This window comes from Leptodactylus fuscus, chromosome 1, assembly GCF_031893055.1.
Source record: "Leptodactylus fuscus isolate aLepFus1 chromosome 1, aLepFus1.hap2, whole genome shotgun sequence".
Classification (NCBI taxonomy): Eukaryota; Metazoa; Chordata; class Amphibia; order Anura; family Leptodactylidae; genus Leptodactylus; species Leptodactylus fuscus.
The window spans coordinates 195948118-195972056 of NC_134265.1; the positions used below are offsets into that span (position 1 = coordinate 195948118).

Here is a 23939-nt window from a genome sequence, read left to right on the forward strand (position 1 = left end):
CCCTCTAAAATCCATATTAGCAAGGCTTACCACCAAGGACAGAGCTCACATTCTACTTTCTTTTCTATCCATATGTCTTTGGAGTATGGGAGATAATCCACACAAACACGGGGAGAACATATAAACTCCTTGCAGATGTTGTCCTTGGCAGGATTTGAACCCAGGGCTCCAGCGCAGCAAGGCTGCAGTGCTAACCCCTAAGCCACCGTGTTGCCCCCAGTGCACTATTGCATTTTTTTTTTTTTTTTAATAGCGTTCACATATGTGCAGAATAAATAAAACAATAGTTTTACAAGTACAAGTTGTTTTGGTTACTGCAATACCAATTACCTGTATTATTTTAGATATTTTTACATAAAACGTGGGGAAAAGTATATTTTGTGATGTCATTCCTATGCATTTCTTCCTTATCAGGACAGTGAATGACACTAGAGAGTTAAAGGATATACATGCTTTCACAACCACTTTTAATTGCTCAAAATCATCTAACACAAGTAGTTAAATTGAAAGAAAACAACAGGAAATTTTGTTTTTGACACTTTCACGCAAACTTAAAGGTATCCATAGTTACTGACTACAGGGAGACTTTGCAGTATCTCACTGCATTTATATAATGTTATTTGCTTGCTTCGGTTTTAGAAAAACACAAACAATAACAAAAAATACACATAGCTGTTAAACAAATTCTTTATTTTCAGAGAAATTTCCTACATGATATTTACAAATCTTCTGAAAGCACCTGCCACAAAAATGCTGTTTTCTATATCTTTGGAGCTATCATTATAGAACTATATAATAAATAATCACTAAGGTACTGTGATAGTCTTCCAGTTACTATAGCCATCTTGAATTTTATTTATGGATCTTAAAGGGGTTGTCCCATCACAAGGATCCTATCTATACTGCTTCTTAATGTGGATGTAAGACTTTTCCTAAATACATTGCTTCAGCAAAACTGCTTTGTTTGTCCACTATCTTACTTTATTCAATTCTTTGTGGCCACAGCCCTGACTTAGCTGCTCTGAGTCAAGTGATGTATCTGCCTACTCTCAGGGGGGAGGGGCTAAGTGCAGGAGAGCGAGCCTGTGTATCTAGCTAATCCTGTGTCTACACCATGTGATCTACCTTCCTGTTAGCAGATAGGGGAGAGGAGCTGCTTTCATTTCTTCTGTTCTCCCAGTTATCAGGCTAGCTAATTCAGTTGTGTTCATTATGGCAGAGACAGGCAGTCTCTGTATGTAACACAGAATGGAGTTGCTGCTGCCTGTACTTCATAGTCCAATATGGGTGGGTGGAGCTACACACAAATTTGGGGGCTGAGCTAAACGGCAGGTTGCATGTGAAACCCCGCCTACCAAATGATGCAACAAACCAGGAAGAAAGAAGATTTTACAGCAGTAAAGACTGATGAGTATGTGAAGTGGGAATACCCCTTTAACAGGAGCATTCATTGGGGAATTAGTCAGTCACTGGATAATCATGTAACATAATAGTACATATGTACATAACATACAATACAGTAGATCTAAGTGATCAGAGCTCAAACTGCCTTCACATCCATTCATTTACTACACTATATTGACGTTCGGTGTCTCTCCCATTTTATCAAATCCATTCAGATCATTTAAACTCACTTCAAAATGAAAGTTACTAGAAAACAGCAAAAAGAAACACAAAAAAAGCTAAGTTTGCTGACAGGTACATTTTAAGAAGTAAAATGCAAAGTACCACTTTATCATCATGTAATTTTAATAACATCATGGCAGTTTGTTTGATGTCTTTACCAGAAAATAGATCCACATGGGACTATTCAATGCTGTATAGATATACACTGGTTTTTACATCTATCATGAAGAAATTACAGACTGGATCAGTCACCGCAGACGTGGGAACAGTCTGATGAAAAGTATCATACTAATAAATGTGCAGCAGACAAATATGAGCATAATCCATAGTAGCCAATTGACAGATTTCTTTGCATGCTGCTCCAGACGGTCGGATTCGGTCTTCAGCTTCTCAAAATTCTGATCCGCCAATTTCAAAGAATGGGTAAGTGTCTATATGGACAAAGATATGAATTAAACCAGTGTTATTAACATCCCCATCAATAAATATGTTAAAAAATAAAATATTTATTGCCTTCTTTAAAGAGGAATGAAAAGCCCAATGGCATATATCATCTGACGGGCGCTGTCACCTTGAGTATTTTGGTGTTTTGTTTATCTAAATCTATTCTTCCAAAGATATAAGACCTTCTGGTGTAGGTGCAAATTAGGGTATACTAGTAGAGATGAGCGAACACTAAAATGTTCGAGGTTCGAAATTCGATTCGAACAGCCGCTCAATGTTCGTGTGTTCGAACGGGTTTCGAACCCCATTATAGTCTATGGGGAACAGATACTCGTTAAGGGGGAAACCCAAATCCGTGTCTGGAGGGTCACCAAGTCCACTATGACACCCCAGGAAATGATGCCAACACCTCTGGAATGACACTGGGACAGCAGGGGAAGCATGTCTGGGGGCATCTAACACACCAAAGACCCTCTATTACCCCAACATCACAGCCTAACAACTACACACTTTACACACTCAATACCACCTCTCTGACAGTAGGAAAACACCTTGAAACATGTGTATTTGGCACTTGCAGTGAGGAGAGCTTGTCACCAGCAGTGAATTTGGCCCTTGTAGTAAGTTGAGGTTGGCACCAACATTTGTTTTGAAAATCAGGGTGGATTGAGCCTCTAACCAGCAGAGTTTGGGCAAATTCATGGTGGAGGGAGCCTCTAAACACCCCAGTTTGGGCAAATTCATGGTGGAGGGAGCCTCTAAAAACCCCAGTTTGGACCAATTCATGGTGGAGGGAGCCTCTAACCAGCCCAGTTTGGGCAAATTCATGGTGGAGGGAGCCTCTAAACACCCCAGTTTGGGCAAATTCATGGTGGAGGGAGCCTCTAAAAACCCCAGTTTGGACCAATTCATGGTGGAGGGAGCCTCTAACCAGCCCAGTTTGGGCAAATTCATGGTGGAGGGAGCCTCTAAAAAACCCAGTTTGGACCAATTCATGGTGGAGGGAGCCTCTAACCAGCCCAGTTTGGGCAAATTCATGGTGGAGGGAGCCTCTAACCAGCCCAGTTTGGACCAATTAATGGTGGAGGGAGCCTCTAACCAGCCCAGTTTGGACCAATTAATGGTGGAGGGAGCCTCTAACCAGCCCAGTTTGGACCAATTCATGGTGGAGGGAGCCTCTAAACAGCCCAGTTTGGGCAAATTCATGGTGGAGGGAGCCTCTAAAAAACCCAGTTTGGACCAATTCATGGTGGAGGGAGCCTCTAACCAGCCCAGTTTGGACCAATTCATGGTGGAGGGAGCCTCTAAACAGCCAAGTTTTGGGAAATTCATGGTGGAGGGAGCCTCTAACCAGCCCAGTTTGGACCAATTCATGGTGGAGGGAGCCTCTAAACAGCCAAGTTTTGGGAAATTCATGGTGGAGGGAGCCTCTAAACAGCCCAGTTTGGGCAAATTCATGGTGGAGGGAGCCTCTAACCAGCCCAGTTTGGACCAATTCATGGTGGAGGGAGCCTCTAACCAGCCCAGTTTGGACCAATTAATGGTGGAGGGAGCCTCTAAACAGCCCAGTTTGGGCAAATTCATGGTGGAGGGAGCCTCTAACCAGCCCAGTTTGGACCAATTCATGGTGGAGGGAGCCTCTAACCAGCCCAGTTTGGACCAATTAATGGTGGAGGGAGCCTCTAACCAGCCCAGTTTGGACCAATTCATGGTGGAGGGAGCCTCTAAACAGCCCAGTTTGGGCAAATTCATGGTGGAGGGAGCCTCTAAAAAACCCAGTTTGGACCAATTCATGGTGGAGGGAGCCTCTAACCAGCCCAGTTTGGACCAATTAATGGTGGAGGGAGCCTCTAAACAGCCCAGTTTGGGCAAATTCATGGTGGAGGGAGCCTCTAACCAGCCCAGTTTGGACCAATTCATGGTGGAGGGAGCCTCTAACCAGCCCAGTTTGGACCAATTAATGGTGGAGGGAGCCTCTAACCAGCCCAGTTTGGACCAATTCATGGTGGAGGGAGCCTCTAAACAGCCCAGTTTGGGCAAATTCATGGTGGAGGGAGCCTCTAAAAAACCCAGTTTGGACCAATTCATGGTGGAGGGAGCCTCTAACCAGCCCAGTTTGGACCAATTAATGGTGGAGGGAGCCTCTAACCAGCCCAGTTTGGACCAATTCATGGTGGAGGGAGCCTCTAACCAGCCCAGTTTGGACCAATTCATGGTGGAGGGAGCCTCTAAACAGCCCAGTTTGGGCAAATTCATGGTGGAGGGAGCCTCTAAAAAACCCAGTTTGGACCAATTCATGGTGGAGGGAGCCTCTAACCAGCCCAGTTTGGACCAATTAATGGTGGAGGGAGCCTCTAACCAGCCCAGTTTGGACCAATTCATGGTGGAGGGAGCCTCTAAACAGCCAAGTTTTGGGAAATTCATGGTGGAGGGAGCCTCTAACCAGCCCAGTTTGGACCAATTCATGGTGGAGGGAGCCTCTAAACAGCCAAGTTTTGGGAAATTCATGGTGGAGGGAGCCTCTAACCAGCCCAGTTTGGACCAATTCATGGTGGAGGGAGCCTCTAAAAAACCCAGTTTGGACCAATTCATGGTGGAGGGAGCCTCTAAAAAACCCAGTTTGGACCAATTCATGGTGGAGGGAGCCTCTAAACAGCCCAGTTTGGGCAAATTCATGGTGGAGGGAGCCTCTAACCAGCCCAGTTTGGACCAATTCATGGTGGAGGGAGCCTCTAACCAGCCCAGTTTGGGCAAATTCATGGTGGAGGGAGCCTCTAAAAAACCCAGCTTGGACCAATTCATGGTGGAGGGAGCCTCTAACCAGCCCAGTTTGGGCAAATTCATGGTGGAGGGAGCCTCTAAAAAACCCAGTTTGGACCAATTCATGGTGGAGGGAGCCTCTAAACAGCCCAGTTTGGGCAAATTCATGGTGGAGGGAGCCTCTAACCAGCCCAGTTTGGACCAATTAATGGTGGAGGGAGCCTCTAAACAGCCCAGTTTGGACCAATTAATGGTGGAGGGAGCCTCTAACCAGCCCAGTTTGGACCAATTAATGGTGGAGGGAGCCTCTAACCAGCCCAGTTTGGACCAATTAATGGTGGAGGGAGCCTCTAACCACCTCAGTTTGGACCAATTAATGGTGGAGGGAGCCTCTAACCAGCCCAGTTTGGACCAATTCATGGTGGAGGGAGCCTCTAAAAAACCCAGTTTGGACCAATTCATGGTGGAGGGAGCCTCTAAACAGCCCAGTTTGGGCAAATTCATGGTGGAGGGAGCCTCTAAACACCCCAGTTTGGGCAAATTCATGGTGGAGGGAGCCTCTAAAAACCCCAGTTTGGACCAATTCATGGTGGAGGGAGCCTCTAACCAGCCCAGTTTGGGCAAATTCATGGTGGAGGGAGCCTCTAAAAAACCCAGTTTGGACCAATTCATGGTGGAGGGAGCCTCTAACCAGCCCAGTTTGGGCAAATTCATGGTGGAGGGAGCCTCTAACCAGCCCAGTTTGGACCAATTAATGGTGGAGGGAGCCTCTAACCAGCCCAGTTTGGACCAATTAATGGTGGAGGGAGCCTCTAACCAGCCCAGTTTGGACCAATTCATGGTGGAGGGAGCCTCTAAACAGCCCAGTTTGGGCAAATTCATGGTGGAGGGAGCCTCTAAAAAACCCAGTTTGGACCAATTCATGGTGGAGGGAGCCTCTAACCAGCCCAGTTTGGACCAATTAATGGTGGAGGGAGCCTCTAACCAGCCCAGTTTGGACCAATTCATGGTGGAGGGAGCCTCTAAACAGCCAAGTTTTGGGAAATTCATGGTGGAGGGAGCCTCTAACCAGCCCAGTTTGGACCAATTCATGGTGGAGGGAGCCTCTAAACAGCCAAGTTTTGGGAAATTCATGGTGGAGGGAGCCTCTAACCAGCCCAGTTTGGACCAATTCATGGTGGAGGGAGCCTCTAAAAAACCCAGTTTGGACCAATTCATGGTGGAGGGAGCCTCTAAACAGCCCAGTTTGGGCAAATTCATGGTGGAGGGAGCCTCTAACCAGCCCAGTTTGGACCAATTAATGGTGGAGGGAGCCTCTAAACAGCCCAGTTTGGGCAAATTCATGGTGGAGGGAGCCTCTAACCAGCCCAGTTTGGACCAATTCATGGTGGAGGGAGCCTCTAACCAGCCCAGTTTGGACCAATTAATGGTGGAGGGAGCCTCTAACCAGCCCAGTTTGGACCAATTCATGGTGGAGGGAGCCTCTAAACAGCCCAGTTTGGGCAAATTCATGGTGGAGGGAGCCTCTAAAAAACCCAGTTTGGACCAATTCATGGTGGAGGGAGCCTCTAACCAGCCCAGTTTGGACCAATTAATGGTGGAGGGAGCCTCTAACCAGCCCAGTTTGGACCAATTCATGGTGGAGGGAGCCTCTAAACAGCCAAGTTTTGGGAAATTCATGGTGGAGGGAGCCTCTAACCAGCCCAGTTTGGACCAATTCATGGTGGAGGGAGCCTCTAAAAAACCCAGTTTGGACCAATTCATGGTGGAGGGAGCCTCTAAACAGCCCAGTTTGGGCAAATTCATGGTGGAGGGAGCCTCTAACCAGCCCAGTTTGGACCAATTAATGGTGGAGGGAGCCTCTAAACTGCCCAGTTTGGGCAAATTCATGGTGGAGGGAGCCTCTAACCAGCCCAGTTTGGACCAATTCATGGTGGAGAGAGCCTCTAACCAGCCCAGTTTGGACCAATTAATGGTGGAGGGAGCCTCTAACCAGCCCAGTTTGGACCAATTCATGGTGGAGGGAGCCTCTAAACAGCCCAGTTTGGGCAAATTCATGGTGGAGGGAGCCTCTAAAAAACCCAGTTTGGACCAATTCATGGTGGAGGGAGCCTCTAACCAGCCCAGTTTGGACCAATTAATGGTGGAGGGAGCCTCTAACCAGCCCAGTTTGGACCAATTCATGGTGGAGGGAGCCTCTAAACAGCCAAGTTTTGGGAAATTCATGGTGGAGGGAGCCTCTAACCAGCCCAGTTTGGACCAATTCATGGTGGAGGGAGCCTCTAAACAGCCAAGTTTTGGGAAATTCATGGTGGAGGGAGCCTCTAACCAGCCCAGTTTGGACCAATTCATGGTGGAGGGAGCCTCTAAAAAACCCAGTTTGGACCAATTCATGGTGGAGGGAGCCTCTAAAAAACCCAGTTTGGACCAATTCATGGTGGAGGGAGCCTCTAAACAGCCCAGTTTGGGCAAATTCATGGTGGAGGGAGCCTCTAACCAGCCCAGTTTGGACCAATTCATGGTGGAGGGAGCCTCTAACCAGCCCAGTTTGGGCAAATTCATGGTGGAGGGAGCCTCTAAAAAACCCAGCTTGGACCAATTCATGGTGGAGGGAGCCTCTAACCAGCCCAGTTTGGGCAAATTCATGGTGGAGGGAGCCTCTAAAAAACCCAGTTTGGACCAATTCATGGTGGAGGGAGCCTCTAAACAGCCCAGTTTGGGCAAATTCATGGTGGAGGGAGCCTCTAACCAGCCCAGTTTGGACCAATTAATGGTGGAGGGAGCCTCTAAACAGCCCAGTTTGGACCAATTAATGGTGGAGGGAGCCTCTAACCAGCCCAGTTTGGACCAATTAATGGTGGAGGGAGCCTCTAACCAGCCCAGTTTGGACCAATTAATGGTGGAGGGAGCCTCTAACCACCTCAGTTTGGACCAATTAATGGTGGAGGGAGCCTCTAACCAGCCCAGTTTGGACCAATTCATGGTGGAGGGAGCCTCTAAAAAACCCAGTTTGGACCAATTCATGGTGGAGGGAGCCTCTAAACAGCCCAGTTTGGGCAAATTCATGGTGGAGGGAGCCTCTAAACACCCCAGTTTGGGCAAATTCATGGTGGAGGGAGCCTCTAAAAACCCCAGTTTGGACCAATTCATGGTGGAGGGAGCCTCTAACCAGCCCAGTTTGGGCAAATTCATGGTGGAGGGAGCCTCTAAAAAACCCAGTTTGGACCAATTCATGGTGGAGGGAGCCTCTAACCAGCCCAGTTTGGGCAAATTCATGGTGGAGGGAGCCTCTAACCAGCCCAGTTTGGACCAATTAATGGTGGAGGGAGCCTCTAACCAGCCCAGTTTGGACCAATTAATGGTGGAGGGAGCCTCTAACCAGCCCAGTTTGGACCAATTCATGGTGGAGGGAGCCTCTAAACAGCCCAGTTTGGGCAAATTCATGGTGGAGGGAGCCTCTAAAAAACCCAGTTTGGACCAATTCATGGTGGAGGGAGCCTCTAACCAGCCCAGTTTGGACCAATTAATGGTGGAGGGAGCCTCTAACCAGCCCAGTTTGGACCAATTCATGGTGGAGGGAGCCTCTAAACAGCCAAGTTTTGGGAAATTCATGGTGGAGGGAGCCTCTAACCAGCCCAGTTTGGACCAATTCATGGTGGAGGGAGCCTCTAAACAGCCAAGTTTTGGGAAATTCATGGTGGAGGGAGCCTCTAACCAGCCCAGTTTGGACCAATTCATGGTGGAGGGAGCCTCTAAAAAACCCAGTTTGGACCAATTCATGGTGGAGGGAGCCTCTAAACAGCCCAGTTTGGGCAAATTCATGGTGGAGGGAGCCTCTAACCAGCCCAGTTTGGACCAATTAATGGTGGAGGGAGCCTCTAAACAGCCCAGTTTGGGCAAATTCATGGTGGAGGGAGCCTCTAACCAGCCCAGTTTGGACCAATTCATGGTGGAGGGAGCCTCTAACCAGCCCAGTTTGGACCAATTAATGGTGGAGGGAGCCTCTAACCAGCCCAGTTTGGACCAATTCATGGTGGAGGGAGCCTCTAAACAGCCCAGTTTGGGCAAATTCATGGTGGAGGGAGCCTCTAAAAACCCAGTTTGGACCAATTCATGGTGGAGGGAGCCTCTAACCAGCCCAGTTTGGACCAATTAATGGTGGAGGGAGCCTCTAACCAGCCCAGTTTGGACCAATTCATGGTGGAGGGAGCCTCTAAACAGCCAAGTTTTGGGAAATTCATGGTGGAGGGAGCCTCTAACCAGCCCAGTTTGGACCAATTCATGGTGGAGGGAGCCTCTAAAAAACCCAGTTTGGACCAATTCATGGTGGAGGGAGCCTCTAAACAGCCCAGTTTGGGCAAATTCATGGTGGAGGGAGCCTCTAACCAGCCCAGTTTGGACCAATTAATGGTGGAGGGAGCCTCTAAACTGCCCAGTTTGGGCAAATTCATGGTGGAGGGAGCCTCTAACCAGCCCAGTTTGGACCAATTCATGGTGGAGAGAGCCTCTAACCAGCCCAGTTTGGACCAATTAATGGTGGAGGGAGCCTCTAACCAGCCCAGTTTGGACCAATTCATGGTGGAGGGAGCCTCTAAACAGCCCAGTTTGGGCAAATTCATGGTGGAGGGAGCCTCTAAAAAACCCAGTTTGGACCAATTCATGGTGGAGGGAGCCTCTAACCAGCCCAGTTTGGACCAATTAATGGTGGAGGGAGCCTCTAACCAGCCCAGTTTGGACCAATTCATGGTGGAGGGAGCCTCTAACCAGCCCAGTTTGGACCAATTCATGGTGGAGGGAGCCTCTAAACAGCCCAGTTTGGGCAAATTCATGGTGGAGGGAGCCTCTAAAAAACCCAGTTTGGACCAATTCATGGTGGAGGGAGCCTCTAACCAGCCCAGTTTGGACCAATTAATGGTGGAGGGAGCCTCTAACCAGCCCAGTTTGGACCAATTCATGGTGGAGGGAGCCTCTAAACAGCCAAGTTTTGGGAAATTCATGGTGGAGGGAGCCTCTAACCAGCCCAGTTTGGACCAATTCATGGTGGAGGGAGCCTCTAAACAGCCAAGTTTTGGGAAATTCATGGTGGAGGGAGCCTCTAACCAGCCCAGTTTGGACCAATTCATGGTGGAGGGAGCCTCTAAAAAACCCAGTTTGGACCAATTCATGGTGGAGGGAGCCTCTAAAAAACCCAGTTTGGACCAATTCATGGTGGAGGGAGCCTCTAAACAGCCCAGTTTGGGCAAATTCATGGTGGAGGAAGCCTCTAACCAGCCCAGTTTGGACCAATTAATGGTGGAGGGAGCCTCTAAACAGCCCAGTTTGGGCAAATTCATGGTGGAGGGAGCCTCTAACCAGCCCAGTTTGGACCAATTCATGGTGGAGGGAGCCTCTAACCAGCCCAGTTTGGGCAAATTCATGGTGGAGGGAGCCTCTAAAAAACCCAGCTTGGACCAATTCATGGTGGAGGGAGCCTCTAACCAGCCCAGTTTGGGCAAATTCATGGTGGAGGGAGCCTCTAAAAAACCCAGTTTGGACCAATTCATGGTGGAGGGAGCCTCTAAACAGCCCAGTTTGGGCAAATTCATGGTGGAGGGAGCCTCTAACCAGCCCAGTTTGGACCAATTAATGGTGGAGGGAGCCTCTAAACAGCCCAGTTTGGACCAATTAATGGTGGAGGGAGCCTCTAACCAGCCCAGTTTGGACCAATTAATGGTGGAGGGAGCCTCTAACCAGCCCAGTTTGGACCAATTAATGGTGGAGGGAGCCTCTAACCACCCCAGTTTGGACCAATTAATGGTGGAGGGAGCCTCTAACCAGCCCAGTTTGGACCAATTCATGGTGGAGGGAGCCTCTAAAAAACCCAGTTTGGACCAATTCATGGTGGAGGGAGCCTCTAAACAGCCCAGTTTGGGCAAATTCATGGTGGAGGGAGCCTCTAAACAGCCCAGTTTGGGCAAATTCATGGTGGAGGGAGCCTCTAACCAGCCCAGTTTGGACCAATTAATGGTGGAGGGAGCCTCTAACCAGCCCAGTTTGGACCAATTCATGGTGGAGGGAGCCTCTAAACAGCCGAGTTTGGACCAATTCATGGTGGAGGGAGCCTCTAAAAAACCCAGTTTGGACCAATTCATGGTGGAGGGAGCCTCTAACCAGCCCAGTTTGGACCAATTAATGGTGGAGGGAGCCTCTAACCAGCCCAGTTTGGACCAATTAATGGTGGAGGGAGCCTCTAACCAGCCCAGTTTGGACCAATTCATGGTGGAGGGAGCCTCTAAACAGCCCAGTTTGGGCAAATTCATGGTGGAGGGAGCCTCTAACCAGCCCAGTTTGGACCAATTCATGGTGGAGGGAGCCTCTAAAAAACCCAGTTTGGACCAATTCATGGTGGAGGGAGCCTCTAAACAGCCCAGTTTGGGCAAATTCATGGTGGAGGGAGCCTCTAAACAGCCCAGTTTGGGCAAATTCATGGTGGAGGGAGCCTCTAACCAGCAGAGTTGGTGGAAATCAGGGTGGAGGGAGCCTCTAACCAGCAGAGTTGGGGGAAATCAGGGTGGAGGGAGCCTAGTATTAGCAGAATTGTGCAACGCTTATGGTGGATGAGTATGAGGATGCGGAGGAATTGGAGAGGTTGAGTACAGACATGGAGTTTCATGTTGGGGTGCTTTACACAGGTGGGCACAAAAATGACGGCTCTACCCAGTGGTGGTTCATTTTTATCAAAGTGAGCCGGTCGGCACTCTCAGCTGACAGACGGGTGCGCTTGTCAGTGATGATGCCACCGGCTGCACTGAACACCCTCTCAGATAGGACGCTGGCGGCAGGACAGGACAGCACCTCCAAGGCATATAGGGCAAGTTCAAGCCACAGGTCCAACTTCGACACCCAATACGTGTAGGGCGCAGAGGGGTCGGAGAGGACAGGGCTGTGGTCGGAAAGGTATTCCCGCAACATGCGCCTATACTTCTCACGCCTGGTGACACTAGGACCCTCCGTGGCGGCACTTTGGCGAGGGGGTGCCATCAAGGTGTCCCAGACCTTAGACAGTGTGCCCCTCGTTTGTGTGGACCGGTGAGAACTTGGTTGCCTACTGGAGGAACTGCCCTCCCTGCCGCCAACGTCACATGCTGGAAACATCTCCATCATATTCTGCACCAATTGCCTGTGGCAAGCATTGATGCGATTGGCCCTCCCCTCTACCGGAATAAAAGACGAGATGTTGTTTTTATACCGGGGGTCAAGGATAGCAAAGATCCAGTACTGGTTGTCCTCCATGATTTTGACAATACGCTTGTCGGTTGTAAAGCACCCCAACATGAACTCAGCCATGTCTGCCACAGTGTTAGTTGGCATGACTCCTCTGGCCCCACCGGAAAGTTCAATCTCCATTTCCTCCTCATCCTCCATGTCTACCCATCCGCGCTGCAACAATGGGACGATTCGAAGTTGCCCGGAAGCCTCCTGTATCACCATCACATCATCGGACAACTCTTCTTCCTCCTCCTCCTCCTCCTCCATTAAACGCAGTGAAGCGGACAGATGTGTGGACCTACTCTCCAGCTGTGACGGATCGGATGCTATCCCTAACTCCTCTGTGTGATCTGAGTTATCCCTGATGTCAATCAGGGATTCTCTCAGAACACACAAGAGCGGGATTGTAAGGCTCACCATCGCATCCTCAGAGCTCACCCTCCTTGTGGACTCCTCAAAGACCCGTAGGATGTCACAAAGGTCTCTCATCCATGGCCACTCATGGATGTGAAACTGAGGCAGCTGACTTTGTGGCACCCTAGGGTTTTGTAGCTGGTATTCCATCAAAGGTCTCTGCTGCTCAACCACTCTATTCAACATCTGAAACGTTGAGTTCCAGCGTGTGGGGACGTCGCACAAAAGCCGGTGTTGTGGCACATGCAGGCGTTGCTGGAGAGATTTTAAGCTAGCAGCGGCTACTGTCGACTTGCGAAAGTGGGCGCACATGGAACATTGGGGTAGCTTTTTAGGAAACGTTGCACCACTAGGTTGAAGACGTGGGCCAGGCATGGAACATGTTGGAGTCCGGCAAGCTCCAGAGCTGCTACCAGGTTCCGGCCGTTATCACAAACGACCATGCCTGGGCCCAGGTGCAGCGGCTCAAACCATATTGCCGTCTCATCGAGGAGGGCATCCCTCACCTCGGAGGCAGTGTGCTGTCTGTCCCCCAAGCTGATCAGCTTCAGCACAGCCTGCTGACGTCTACCAACGCCAGTGCTGCAACGTTTCCAACTCGTAGCTGGGGTCAATCTAACAGCGGAGGAGGAGGCGGTGGCGGAGGAGGAGGCGGTGGCGGAGGAGGAGGCGGTAGAGGAGGAGGAGGAGGGGGGTGTTCTTCTCGTGTCCCTGCCAGGAATGTTAGGCGGGGAGACGAGGTACACCGGGCCAGTTTGGGAAGCAGTCCCAGCCTCAACTACATTCACCCAGTGTGCCGTCAGTGAAATGTAGCGTCCCTGTCCGCATGCACTTGTCCACGCGTCGGTGGTCAAGTGGACCTTTGTGCAAAGCGCGGAACTAAGGGCCCGCCTGATGTTGAGTGACACGTGCTGGTGCAAGGCGGGGACGGCACACCGGGAGAAGTAGTGACGGCTAGGGACGGCATAGCGAGGTGCCGCAGTTGCCATCAGGTCCAGGAAGGCGGGAGTTTCAACAAGCCGGAACGCCAACATCTCCTGGGCCAGCAGTTTAGCGATGTTGGCGTTCAAGGCTTGCGCGTGTGGGTGGTTAGCAGTGTATTTCTGCCGCCGCTCCAATGTCTGAGAGATGGTGGGTTGTTGTAAAGAAACGCCTGATGGTGCCTTTGATGGTGCAGGAGAAGGAGATAAGACAGGACCAGGGGAGGATGAGGTAGAAGTCAACAAAGTGGCGGAGGCAGATGAAGTGGTGTCCTGGCTCGTCCTCTGGAGTGCATCGCCAGCACAGTCAGCAGTGGCAGTGGCAGAGGCAGTGGCAGAGGCAGTGGCGTGAACGGCAGGCGGCCTTTGTCCTGCCGTTGCTGCCTGCCACTGATTCCAGTGCTTGGATTCCAAATGACGGCGCATTGAAGTGGTGGACAGGTTGCTCTTCTCAGAGCCCCTAATCAATTTCGAGAGGCAAATTGTGCAGACAACACTATATCTGTCCTCGGCGCATTCCTTGAAAAAACTCCACACCTTCGAGAAACGTGCCCTCGAGGTGGGAGTTTTTCGGGGCTGGGTACGAACTGGAACATCTTGGGAGATTCCGGGTGTGGCCTGGCTTCGCCTAAGCTGCTGACCTCTGCCTCTAGCTACCCTTTTTGGTGCTGCACCTGCCTCAACATCCACACTACTTTCCCCGCTTGACATCCCCCCTGTCCAGGTCGGGTCAGTGTCCTCATCATCCACCACTTCCTCTTCCAACTCCTGTCTCATCTCCTCCTCCCGCACAATGCGCCGGTCAACTGGATGCCCTGACGGCAACTGCGTCACATCATCGTCGATGAGGGTGGGTTGCTGGTCATCCACCACCAAATCGAACGGAGATGGAGGAGACTCTAGTGTTTGAGCATCTGGACACAGATGCTCCTCTGTTAGGTTCGTGGAATCGTGACGTGGAGAGGCAGGTTGAGGGACAATGAAAGGAGCGGAGAACAGCTCTGGGGAGCAGGGACAGTTTGGGTTATTGTTCTGTAAAGCTTCGGAATTTTGGGAGGAAGGAAGACAAGACTGTTGGGTAATAGGAGGAGAGGAGGCAGAGTCTGACTGGCTGCTGGACAATGTGCTGTAAGCGTTCTCTGACAGCCATTGCAAGACCTGTTCCTGGTTCTCGGGCCTACTAAGGTTTGTACCCTGCAGTTTAGTTAATGTGGCAAGCAACCCTGGCACTGTGGAGTGGCGCAATGCTTGCTGCCCCACAGGAGTAGGCACGGGACGCCCTGTGGCTTCACTGCTACCTTGCTCCCCAGAACCATTCCCCCGACCTCGCCCACGGCCTCGTCCACGTCCCTTTCCGGGAGCCTTGCGCATTTTGAATTCCTAGTTAGAAATTGGCACTGTATACCAGTAGTAAAAATTGTGGGTGCACGTAACCCCAATATATTCTTTGAATTCCCAGTCAGACAATGGCACTGTATACCAGTAGTAAAAATTGTGGGTGCACGTAACCCCAATATATTCTTTGAATTCCCAGTCAGAAACTGGCACTATATGGCAGTAGCAAGAAATGAGGGTATTTGTATTCCCAATATACTCTTTGAATTCCCAGTCAGACAATGGCACTGTATACCAGTAGTAAAAATTGTGGGTGCACGTAACCCCAATATATTCTTTGAATTCCCAGTCAGAAACTGGCACTATATGGCAGTAGCAAGAAATGAGGGTATTTGTATTCCCAATATACTCTTTGAATTCCCAGTCAGACAATGGCACTGTATACCAGTAGTAAAAATTGTGGGTGCACGTAACCCCAATATATTCTTTGAATTACCAGTCAGAAACTGGCACTATATGGCAGTAGCAAGAAATGAGGGTATTTATAACCCCAATATATTCTTTGAATTCCCAGTCAGACAATGGCACTGTATACCAGTAGTAAAAATTGTGGGTGCACGTAACCCCAATATATTCTTTGAATTACCAGTCAGAAACTGGCACTATATGGCAGTAGCAAGAAATGAGGGTATTTATAACCCCAATATATTCTTTGAATTACCAGTCAGAAACTGGCACTATATGGCAGTAGCAAGAAATGAGGGTATTTGTATTCCCAATATACTCTTTGAATTCCCAGTCAGACAATGGCACTGTATACCAGTAGTAAAAATTGTGGGTGCACGTAACCCCAATATATTCTTTGAATTACCAGTCAGACACTGGCACTATATGGCAGTAGCAAGAAATGAGGGTATTTGTATTCCCAATATACTCTTTGAATTCCCAGTCAGACAATGGCACTGTATACCAGTAGTAAAAATTGTGGGTGCACGTAACCCCAATATATTCTTTGAATTCCCAGTCAGACAATGGCACTGTATACCAGTAGTAAAAATTGTGGGTGCACGTAACCCCAATATATTCTTTGAATTCCCAGTCAGAAACTGGCACTATATGGCAGTAGCAAGAAATGAGGGTATTTGTATTCCCAATATACTCTTTGAATTCCCAGTCAGACAATGGCACTGTATACCAGTAGTAAAAATTGTGGGTGCACGTAACCCCAATATATTCTTTGAATTCCCAGTCAGAAACTGGCACTATATGGCAGTAGCAAGAAATGAGGGTATTTGTATTCCCAATATACTCTTTGAATTCCCAGTCAGACAATGGCACTGTATACCAGTAGTAAAAATTGTGGGTGCACGTAACCCCAATATATTCTTTGAATTCCCAGTCAGACAATGGCACTGTATACCAGTAGTAAAAATTGTGGGTGCACGTAACCCCAATATATTCTTTGAATTCCCAGTCAGAAACTGGCACTATATGGCAGTAGCAAGAAATGAGGGTATTTGTATTCCCAATATACTCTTTGAATTCCCAGTCAGACAATGGCACTGTATACCAGTAGTAAAAATTGTGGGTGCACGTAACCCCAATATATTCTTTGAATTACCAGTCAGAAACTGGCACTATATGGCAGTAGCAAGAAATGAGGGTATTTATAACCCCAATATATTCTTTGAATTCCCAGTCAGACAATGGCACTGTATACCAGTAGTAAAAATTGTGGGTGCACGTAACCCCAATATATTCTTTGAATTACCAGTCAGAAACTGGCACTATATGGCAGTAGCAAGAAATGAGGGTATTTGTATTCCCAATATACTCTTTGAATTCCCAGTCAGACAATGGCACTGTATACCAGTAGTAAAAATTGTGGGTGCACGTAACCCCAATATATTCTTTGAATTACCAGTCAGACACTGGCACTATATGGCAGTAGCAAGAAATGAGGGTATTTGTATTCCCAATATACTCTTTGAATTCCCAGTCAGACAATGGCACTGTATACCAGTAGTAAAAATTGTGGGTGCACGTAACCCCAATATATTCTTTGAATTCCCAGTCAGACAATGGCACTGTATACCAGTAGTAAAAATTGTGGGTGCACGTAACCCCAATATATTCTTTGAATTCCCAGTCAGAAACTGGCACTATATGGCAGTAGCAAGAAATGAGGGTATTTGTATTCCCAATATACTCTTTGAATTCCCAGTCAGACAATGGCACTGTATACCAGTAGTAAAAATTGTGGGTGCACGTAACCCCAATATATTCTTTGAATTCCCAGTCAGAAACTGGCACTATATGGCAGTAGCAAGAAATGAGGGTATTTGTATTCCCAATATACTCTTTGAATTCCCAGTCAGACAATGGCACTGTATACCAGTAGTAAAAATTGTGGGTGCACGTAACCCCAATATATTCTTTGAATTCCCAGTCAGAAACTGGCACTATATGGCAGTAGCAAGAAATGAGGGTATTTGTATTCCCAATATACTCTTTGAATTCCCAGTCAGACAATGGCACTGTATACCAGTAGTAAAAATTGTGGGTGCACGTAACCCCAATATATTCTTTGAATTCCCAGTCAGAAACTGGCACTATATGGCAGTAGCAAGAAATGAGGGTATTTGTATTCCCAATATACTCTTTGAATTCCCAGTCAGACAATGGCACTGTATACCAGTAGTAAAAATTGTGGGTGCACGTAACCCCAATATATTCTTTGAATTACCAGTCAGAAACTGGCACTATATGGCAGTAGCAAGAAATGAGGGTATTTATAACCCCAATATATTCTTTGAATTCCCAGTCAGACAATGGCACTGTATACCAGTAGTAAAAATTGTGGGTGCACGTAACCCCAATATATTCTTTGAATTACCAGTCAGAAACTGGCACTATATGGCAGTAGCAAGAAATGAGGGTATTTGTATTCCCAATATACTCTTTGAATTCCCAGTCAGACAATGGCACTGTATACCAGTAGTAAAAATTGTGGGTGCACGTAACCCCAATATATTCTTTGAATTACCAGTCAGACACTGGCACTATATGGCAGTAGCAAGAAATGAGGGTATTTGTATTCCCAATATACTCTTTGAATTCCCAGTCAGACAATGGCACTGTATACCAGTAGTAAAAATTGTGGGTGCACGTAACCCCAATATATTCTTTGAATTCCCAGTCAGACAATGGCACTGTATACCAGTAGTAAAAATTGTGGGTGCACGTAACCCCAATATATTCTTTGAATTCCCAGTCAGAAACTGGCACTATATGGCAGTAGCAAGAAATGAGGGTATTTGTATTCCCAATATACTCTTTGAATTCCCAGTCAGACAATGGCACTGTATACCAGTAGTAAAAATTGTGGGTGCACGTAACCCCAATATATTCTTTGAATTCCCAGTCAGAAACTGGCACTATATGGCAGTAGCAAGAAATGAGGGTATTTGTATTCCCAATATACTCTTTGAATTCCCAGTCAGACAATGGCACTGTATACCAGTAGTAAAAATTGTGGGTGCACGTAACCCCAATATATTCTTTGAATTACCAGTCAGAAACTGGCACTATATGGCAGTAGCAAGAAATGAGGGTATTTATAACCCCAATATATTCTTTGAATTCCCAGTCAGACAATGGCACTGTATACCAGTAGTAAAAATTGTGGGTGCACGTAACCCCAATATATTCTTTGAATTACCAGTCAGAAACTGGCACTATATGGCAGTAGCAAGAAATGAGGGTATTTATAACCCCAATATATTCTTTGAATTCCCAGTCAGACAATGGCACTGTATACCAGTAGTAAAAATTGTGGGTGCACGTAACTCCAATATATTCTTTGAATTACCAGTCAGAAACTGGCACTATATGGCAGTAGCAAGAAATGAGGGTATTTGTATTCCCAATATACTCTTTGAATTCCCAGTCAGACAATGGCACTGTATACCAGTAGTAAAAATTGTGGGTGCACGTAACCCCAATATATTCTTTGAATTACCAGTCAGAAACTGGCACTATATGGCAGTAGCAAGAAATGAGGGTATTTATAACCCCAATATATTCTTTGAATTCCCAGTCAGACAGTGGCACTGTATACCAGTAGTAAAAATTGTGGGTGCACGTAACCCCAATATATTCTTTGAATTCCCAGTCAGACACTGGCACTATATGGCAGTAGCAAGAAATGAGGGTATTTGTATTCCCAATATATTCTTTGAATTCCCAGTCAGACAATGGCACTGTATACCAGTAGTAAAAATTGTGGGTGCACGTAACCCCAATATATTCTTTGAATTCCCAGTCAGACACTGGCACTATATGGCAGTAGCAAGAAATGAGGGTATTTGTATTCCCAATATATTCTTTGAATTCCCAGTCAGACAATGGCACTGTATACCAGTAGTAAAAATTGTGGGTGCACGTAACCCCAATATATTCTTTGAATTCCCAGTCAGACACTGGCACTATATGGCAGTAGCAAGAAATGAGGGTATTTGTATTCCCAATATATTCTTTGAATTCCCAGTCAGACAATGGCACTGTATACCAGTAGTAAAAATTGTGGGTGCACGTAACCCCAATATATTCTTTGAATTCCCAGTCAGACACTGGCACTATATGGCAGTAGCAAGAAATGAGGGTATTTGTATTCCCAATATATTCTTTGAATTCCCAGTCAGACAATGGCACTGTATACCAGTAGTAAAAATTGTGGGTGTATATAGCCCCAATTCTATTGCTAGGGGACTTGCAGGGTATTTCTGGGGTGAAGGTGGGGGGGCACACCGTTGGAACGGGTATCGGGGTATATATCGGGTATACGGGAATACACTGACAGTGTATTCCATTCAGGATCCTGGGAAAGCTGGGTTGCGGCGATTGAGCCCGTCAGTGCCACGTTACACTGACAAGCTTCTCCCTGGAATTTAGCTCTTACAAGAGCTGTTGGTTGTCTTCTCCTTCCTATCCTAGCCTGTCCCTGCCTACCCAGAATCTAAGCCCTAGCTAGCTGGACGGAAACCTCCGTCCTCGGTGAATTGCAAGCTCAGAATGACGCGAACCTGGGCGTCGCTGTTCTTTTAAATTAGAGGTCACATGTTTTCGGCAGCCAATGGGTTTTGCCTACTTCGTAGTTCCTGTCCCACCTACCCTGCGCTGTTATTGGAGCAAAAAAGGCGCCAGGGAAGGTGGGAGGGGAATCGAGTAATGGCGCACTTTACCACGCGGTGTTCGATTCGATTCGAACATGCCGAACAGCCTAATATCCGATCGAACATGAGTTCGATAGAACACTGTTCGCTCATCTCTATATACTAGCAAAGCTGGCGGTAACACTATCGGGCATACAGCACACAGAGACCCCTCCCCCAGAGTGTTACCACCCACTTGGGAGATAAAAGGACTTATATCTTTGACATGGCTAAATTTATTTTAATTAATTATGTCAAAATGCTCAAGGTGACAGCGCCTATCTGAGGAGGTGTGTCATTATTACCTGATTGTCCTGCTTAATGACATTCTGTGCTGCTAAGGTGTTATTCTTTAGATTCTGAGTAAGGCGTAACATCTCCTCAGCTAGCTTCTCTTGCATGTTGTTGTGATGCTGTAGTACTGCATCGAGCTCTGCTGAGGACTGCTTGTCATCTGAAGAGGAGCCCCTGCAAAATGTAATCCAATCAGCAATATTTTGACAAGAAAAAAACTGAATGAGCATATTAGCATATTGAAGTGTATTGCAAAATCCCTGCACCGACATAATAAAACTATAACTTTCAGTAAGCTGTCAGCTGCCATAGTAATAGATCGCCATCCCTGATGATGCTGACAATGAGGTGCTATAGAAACCTTGGTCGAAAATTAGGCATCTACACGCACTCTGATCACAGGCACTGCTGCCAGGTCTCTGTAGTGTAAAACAGTGGAGACCTGGTGACTATGGCACTTGCTCATCTCCTGAGTAGATGCCATGTTAAAAGACATGATATTGCTGTACTATTATGGCTGTCGGGAACGGATTAAATAAGCTTAGAACTTCAATATGCAGCTACTATACAATCCCATTCTATGGCATTTACCCTTTCAGGGCCAAGCATCATTGATGCCCCAATGCTCAGGCCTAATTTAGCACTTGGGTATGCATTGCTTTACATAGTAATATCTTTTTATTGGCTTTGCATATCCCAAATAGTTTTACCATGTTTTTTTCTAGCGTTATTTGTTAAATAAGTAGAAGTTTTGTCGCTAAAAGTAAAAGAATGGTATAAAATGTGAAAAAAAAATAATTTTAGCTTCTTTTACCTAAGACAAAATAGTTTTTATACATACTATTGCATGTAAACATATTAAATTTGATACCCATATATATAGTTTTTCAACAAAATTAGGTTTTATATTCAACATGGCATATTTTCTGGACCCCTGGTCTATGTGTAAATTACCTAGCAGTTTAGTATAGTAAAGAGCTGTAAACTGCTTGTGTTATCTCTTGCTAGGCTCCCTGTTTAGTATAAGGAAAATGTTCGTTCTTGTACCGTGTTAGTCAGTGGGTTGGAAATATAAAAAAAAACCAAAAAAAAAAACAAAAGAACTTGATAGTCTTCAGTAGTTGATACCTTTTTAAATTTATGACCCTGCTTCAAACACTGGAGAGGGGGTTAAATTTGTCACATGGTTTTATGTCACTTTACAGGAACCTGTGAACTGATAAGGACCTGTAAGTGTTTACATTGTCTCTACCAATTACTAACAACCCCCCCCCCCTTCCTCCTGGAATTCTTTCCCTATGTGCCCTCTTTGTATATAAATATGCAGCCTTCAGAAATGTTTTAAATTTACTTGAGAAAGGAGCCGAAGCGTTCCGAAACATCGTAATTTGTCATCATTATGAGTTAGCCATTAAAAAGGTATCAACTACTGAAGACTATCAAGTTCTTTTTTTTTTTTTTTTTTTTTTTTTTTTTTTTTATATTTTAGGCTCCCTGCTGAGACAGAGCAAACATCCAGGAAGTAGGTGATGGGAGGGGGTGGCAGGGAATCGCGTGCTGTTAGCACAGTGTAAATGGGAGGTCTTTTTCACTTTACTATCATCGCTATAAAGAGTTACATTTTGGGAATAAAAGTGATGATAAAGTCCTAAAAGCTTGCCTTATTACAGTGTAACTCATGGACAGTAACTTCAGCATGGAGATGAAGCAGTTATCACTCCTACAAGAGCAATTGTAAATCACGGGTGTTTGACTTTAATTACCGTGACTGCAGCACCGGGCACCAGATAAAGGTTCCACCTTTACAGCCAAATAAGTGCATCTATGGGTACTTTTGCCCATTCAACAAGGAGAGCATTTGCTAGACACAGATGTTGGACGAGACGGCTGGCTCAAAATCTCTGTTCCAGTTCATCCCAAAGGTGTTTGATTGGGTTAAAGTCAGTGTTCTGTGTGGGTCAGACAAGTTCTTTCACAGCAAACCCACCCCAAACATGCCTTTACAGACTTTCCTTTGTGAACCAGCGCCCAGTCACAAAAGGAGCATACAATTATCCAAAATGTCTTGTTTTTTCTTCACTGGAACTAAGGGGCCAACCCCTGACATATAACTCCATAGCATCATCTCTCCACTTGTTGGGGTCCATTTTATTAATACATGGATGTGGGCTTCCCTTTAATAAATTGTCTAACACAGAATTTAGTTGGCTGCACAATTAATTCCAGGACTTGATCACTCAAAAATGTATCAAAAAATTGAAACAAGGTATAGTTTGTAACATCCACATTTATTCCTGGTTTTGCTAAAAACTGGGGTATTTGGGGTGAAAAATAAATTGTGGGATCCCAAATTTCAATACTAGGCCCAAGGACTGCAGTGATTGTACTAGTGCTTCTGCTACCATAGGGATATGAAGATCAGTGGTAGACACAGAATCTGAGTCATCGCTTGACAATAGAACATATCTGACGCAGTTTCAGTGCCACTGCCAGAGCTGCTGGAACAAAGTAAACTTTATGCTTCCTCCACAATGTAACGTCTATGAGACATTTTATTAGAACAATAGAATAAAATTCTTAAAAAGAAAAAAACTGTATATGAAACTTACTGAAGTGACTGCAGTATTGCAAAAAAAAGAACAGGCTGAAGCAAGATGTATTTCACTTGGTTATGATCTGCCAAACAGTCAGGTGATCTGGTGTTTGGTGAAAACTTAAGTTAAAAAATAAAATAAAGTAAAAAGTACATTAAAATTAGTGCTACCTCTGATGGCAGGATGTATAACTACAGTGAGGGGAGAGGAAAAAGACAAATGCTAGATAGGTTTTTCATCGTGATCACAAGTACAAGGAACAATTAAAAAAATTCAAGACAGTTGAGGTGTACCAAATAATGCCTTAGACAGCTTTGATACTTAGCTAACTGCACAAGCTTGTGCCATTTTGATTGTCAGAGGAAGGGTGGGTTCTGTGGGTGAAGGTCACTTAATTTAATCTCCTCATACTGTCTATTCATGGTGAGAGGAGATAATAACCTTCATTTTTACTTTCTTAAGTGATTGCCATTATAATGGCGATCTTGTGACCAGAGACTGTACACAATAGTGTCCAATTAATGTACTTTTGTGTCCTATCATCGGCACATGCACACGCCATTTTGGATTCCCAGGGAAGGAGTATGTTCGGAGTTGATCCAGGCTGCAGGGGGTAAGTGAAGGCCTGTTCTGTCTTATTTATTTCATCTCACTGCAATTGATTGGTGAGGAGATAAAATAAAAAATACTGAAACAGGCCCTGCAGCTTCCTTCTACACTAATCGCCAATATTCACTGTTATTCAATAACGGCGATCATATAACCAGGGACCGAACACAGCAATCCCCGATTATTGCTGAATGCTCTTCTCTATATCCAGTACATGAGAGCAGGGAGCAATATCCCTGCTGGGTGGTGATACCTCATTCTGCTGCAATAGACATAGAAAATCTATTGCATGAGAATAAGGTCCATTAGTGACCAATGTAGTTGGTCTATACATTGGTCACTAATGGGTTAAATGTAAAAGTGAAACAGCAAGTACCTGTGTGAGAACAGATACTGGGAGTTGACATAAAATTGTGACAATA

General features: G+C 46.3%; 1 protein-coding gene across 1 annotated transcript in view; it reads right to left on the minus strand.

Moving 5' to 3' along the window:
• Window positions 1–673: 673 nt before the first annotated feature.
• The window catches only part of USE1 (unconventional SNARE in the ER 1), a 75253-nt gene continuing 51987 nt past the window's right edge, over window positions 674–23939 (minus strand). The window contains exons 7-8 of the mRNA XM_075264209.1: window positions 20326–20488; window positions 674–2057 (exon numbers count right to left, since the gene is read on the minus strand). Coding sequence (XP_075120310.1) covers window positions 1875–2057; window positions 20326–20488 — 346 coding nt within the window. The 3' untranslated portion in view covers window positions 674–1874. The remainder of the gene's footprint in view (window positions 2058–20325; window positions 20489–23939) is intronic.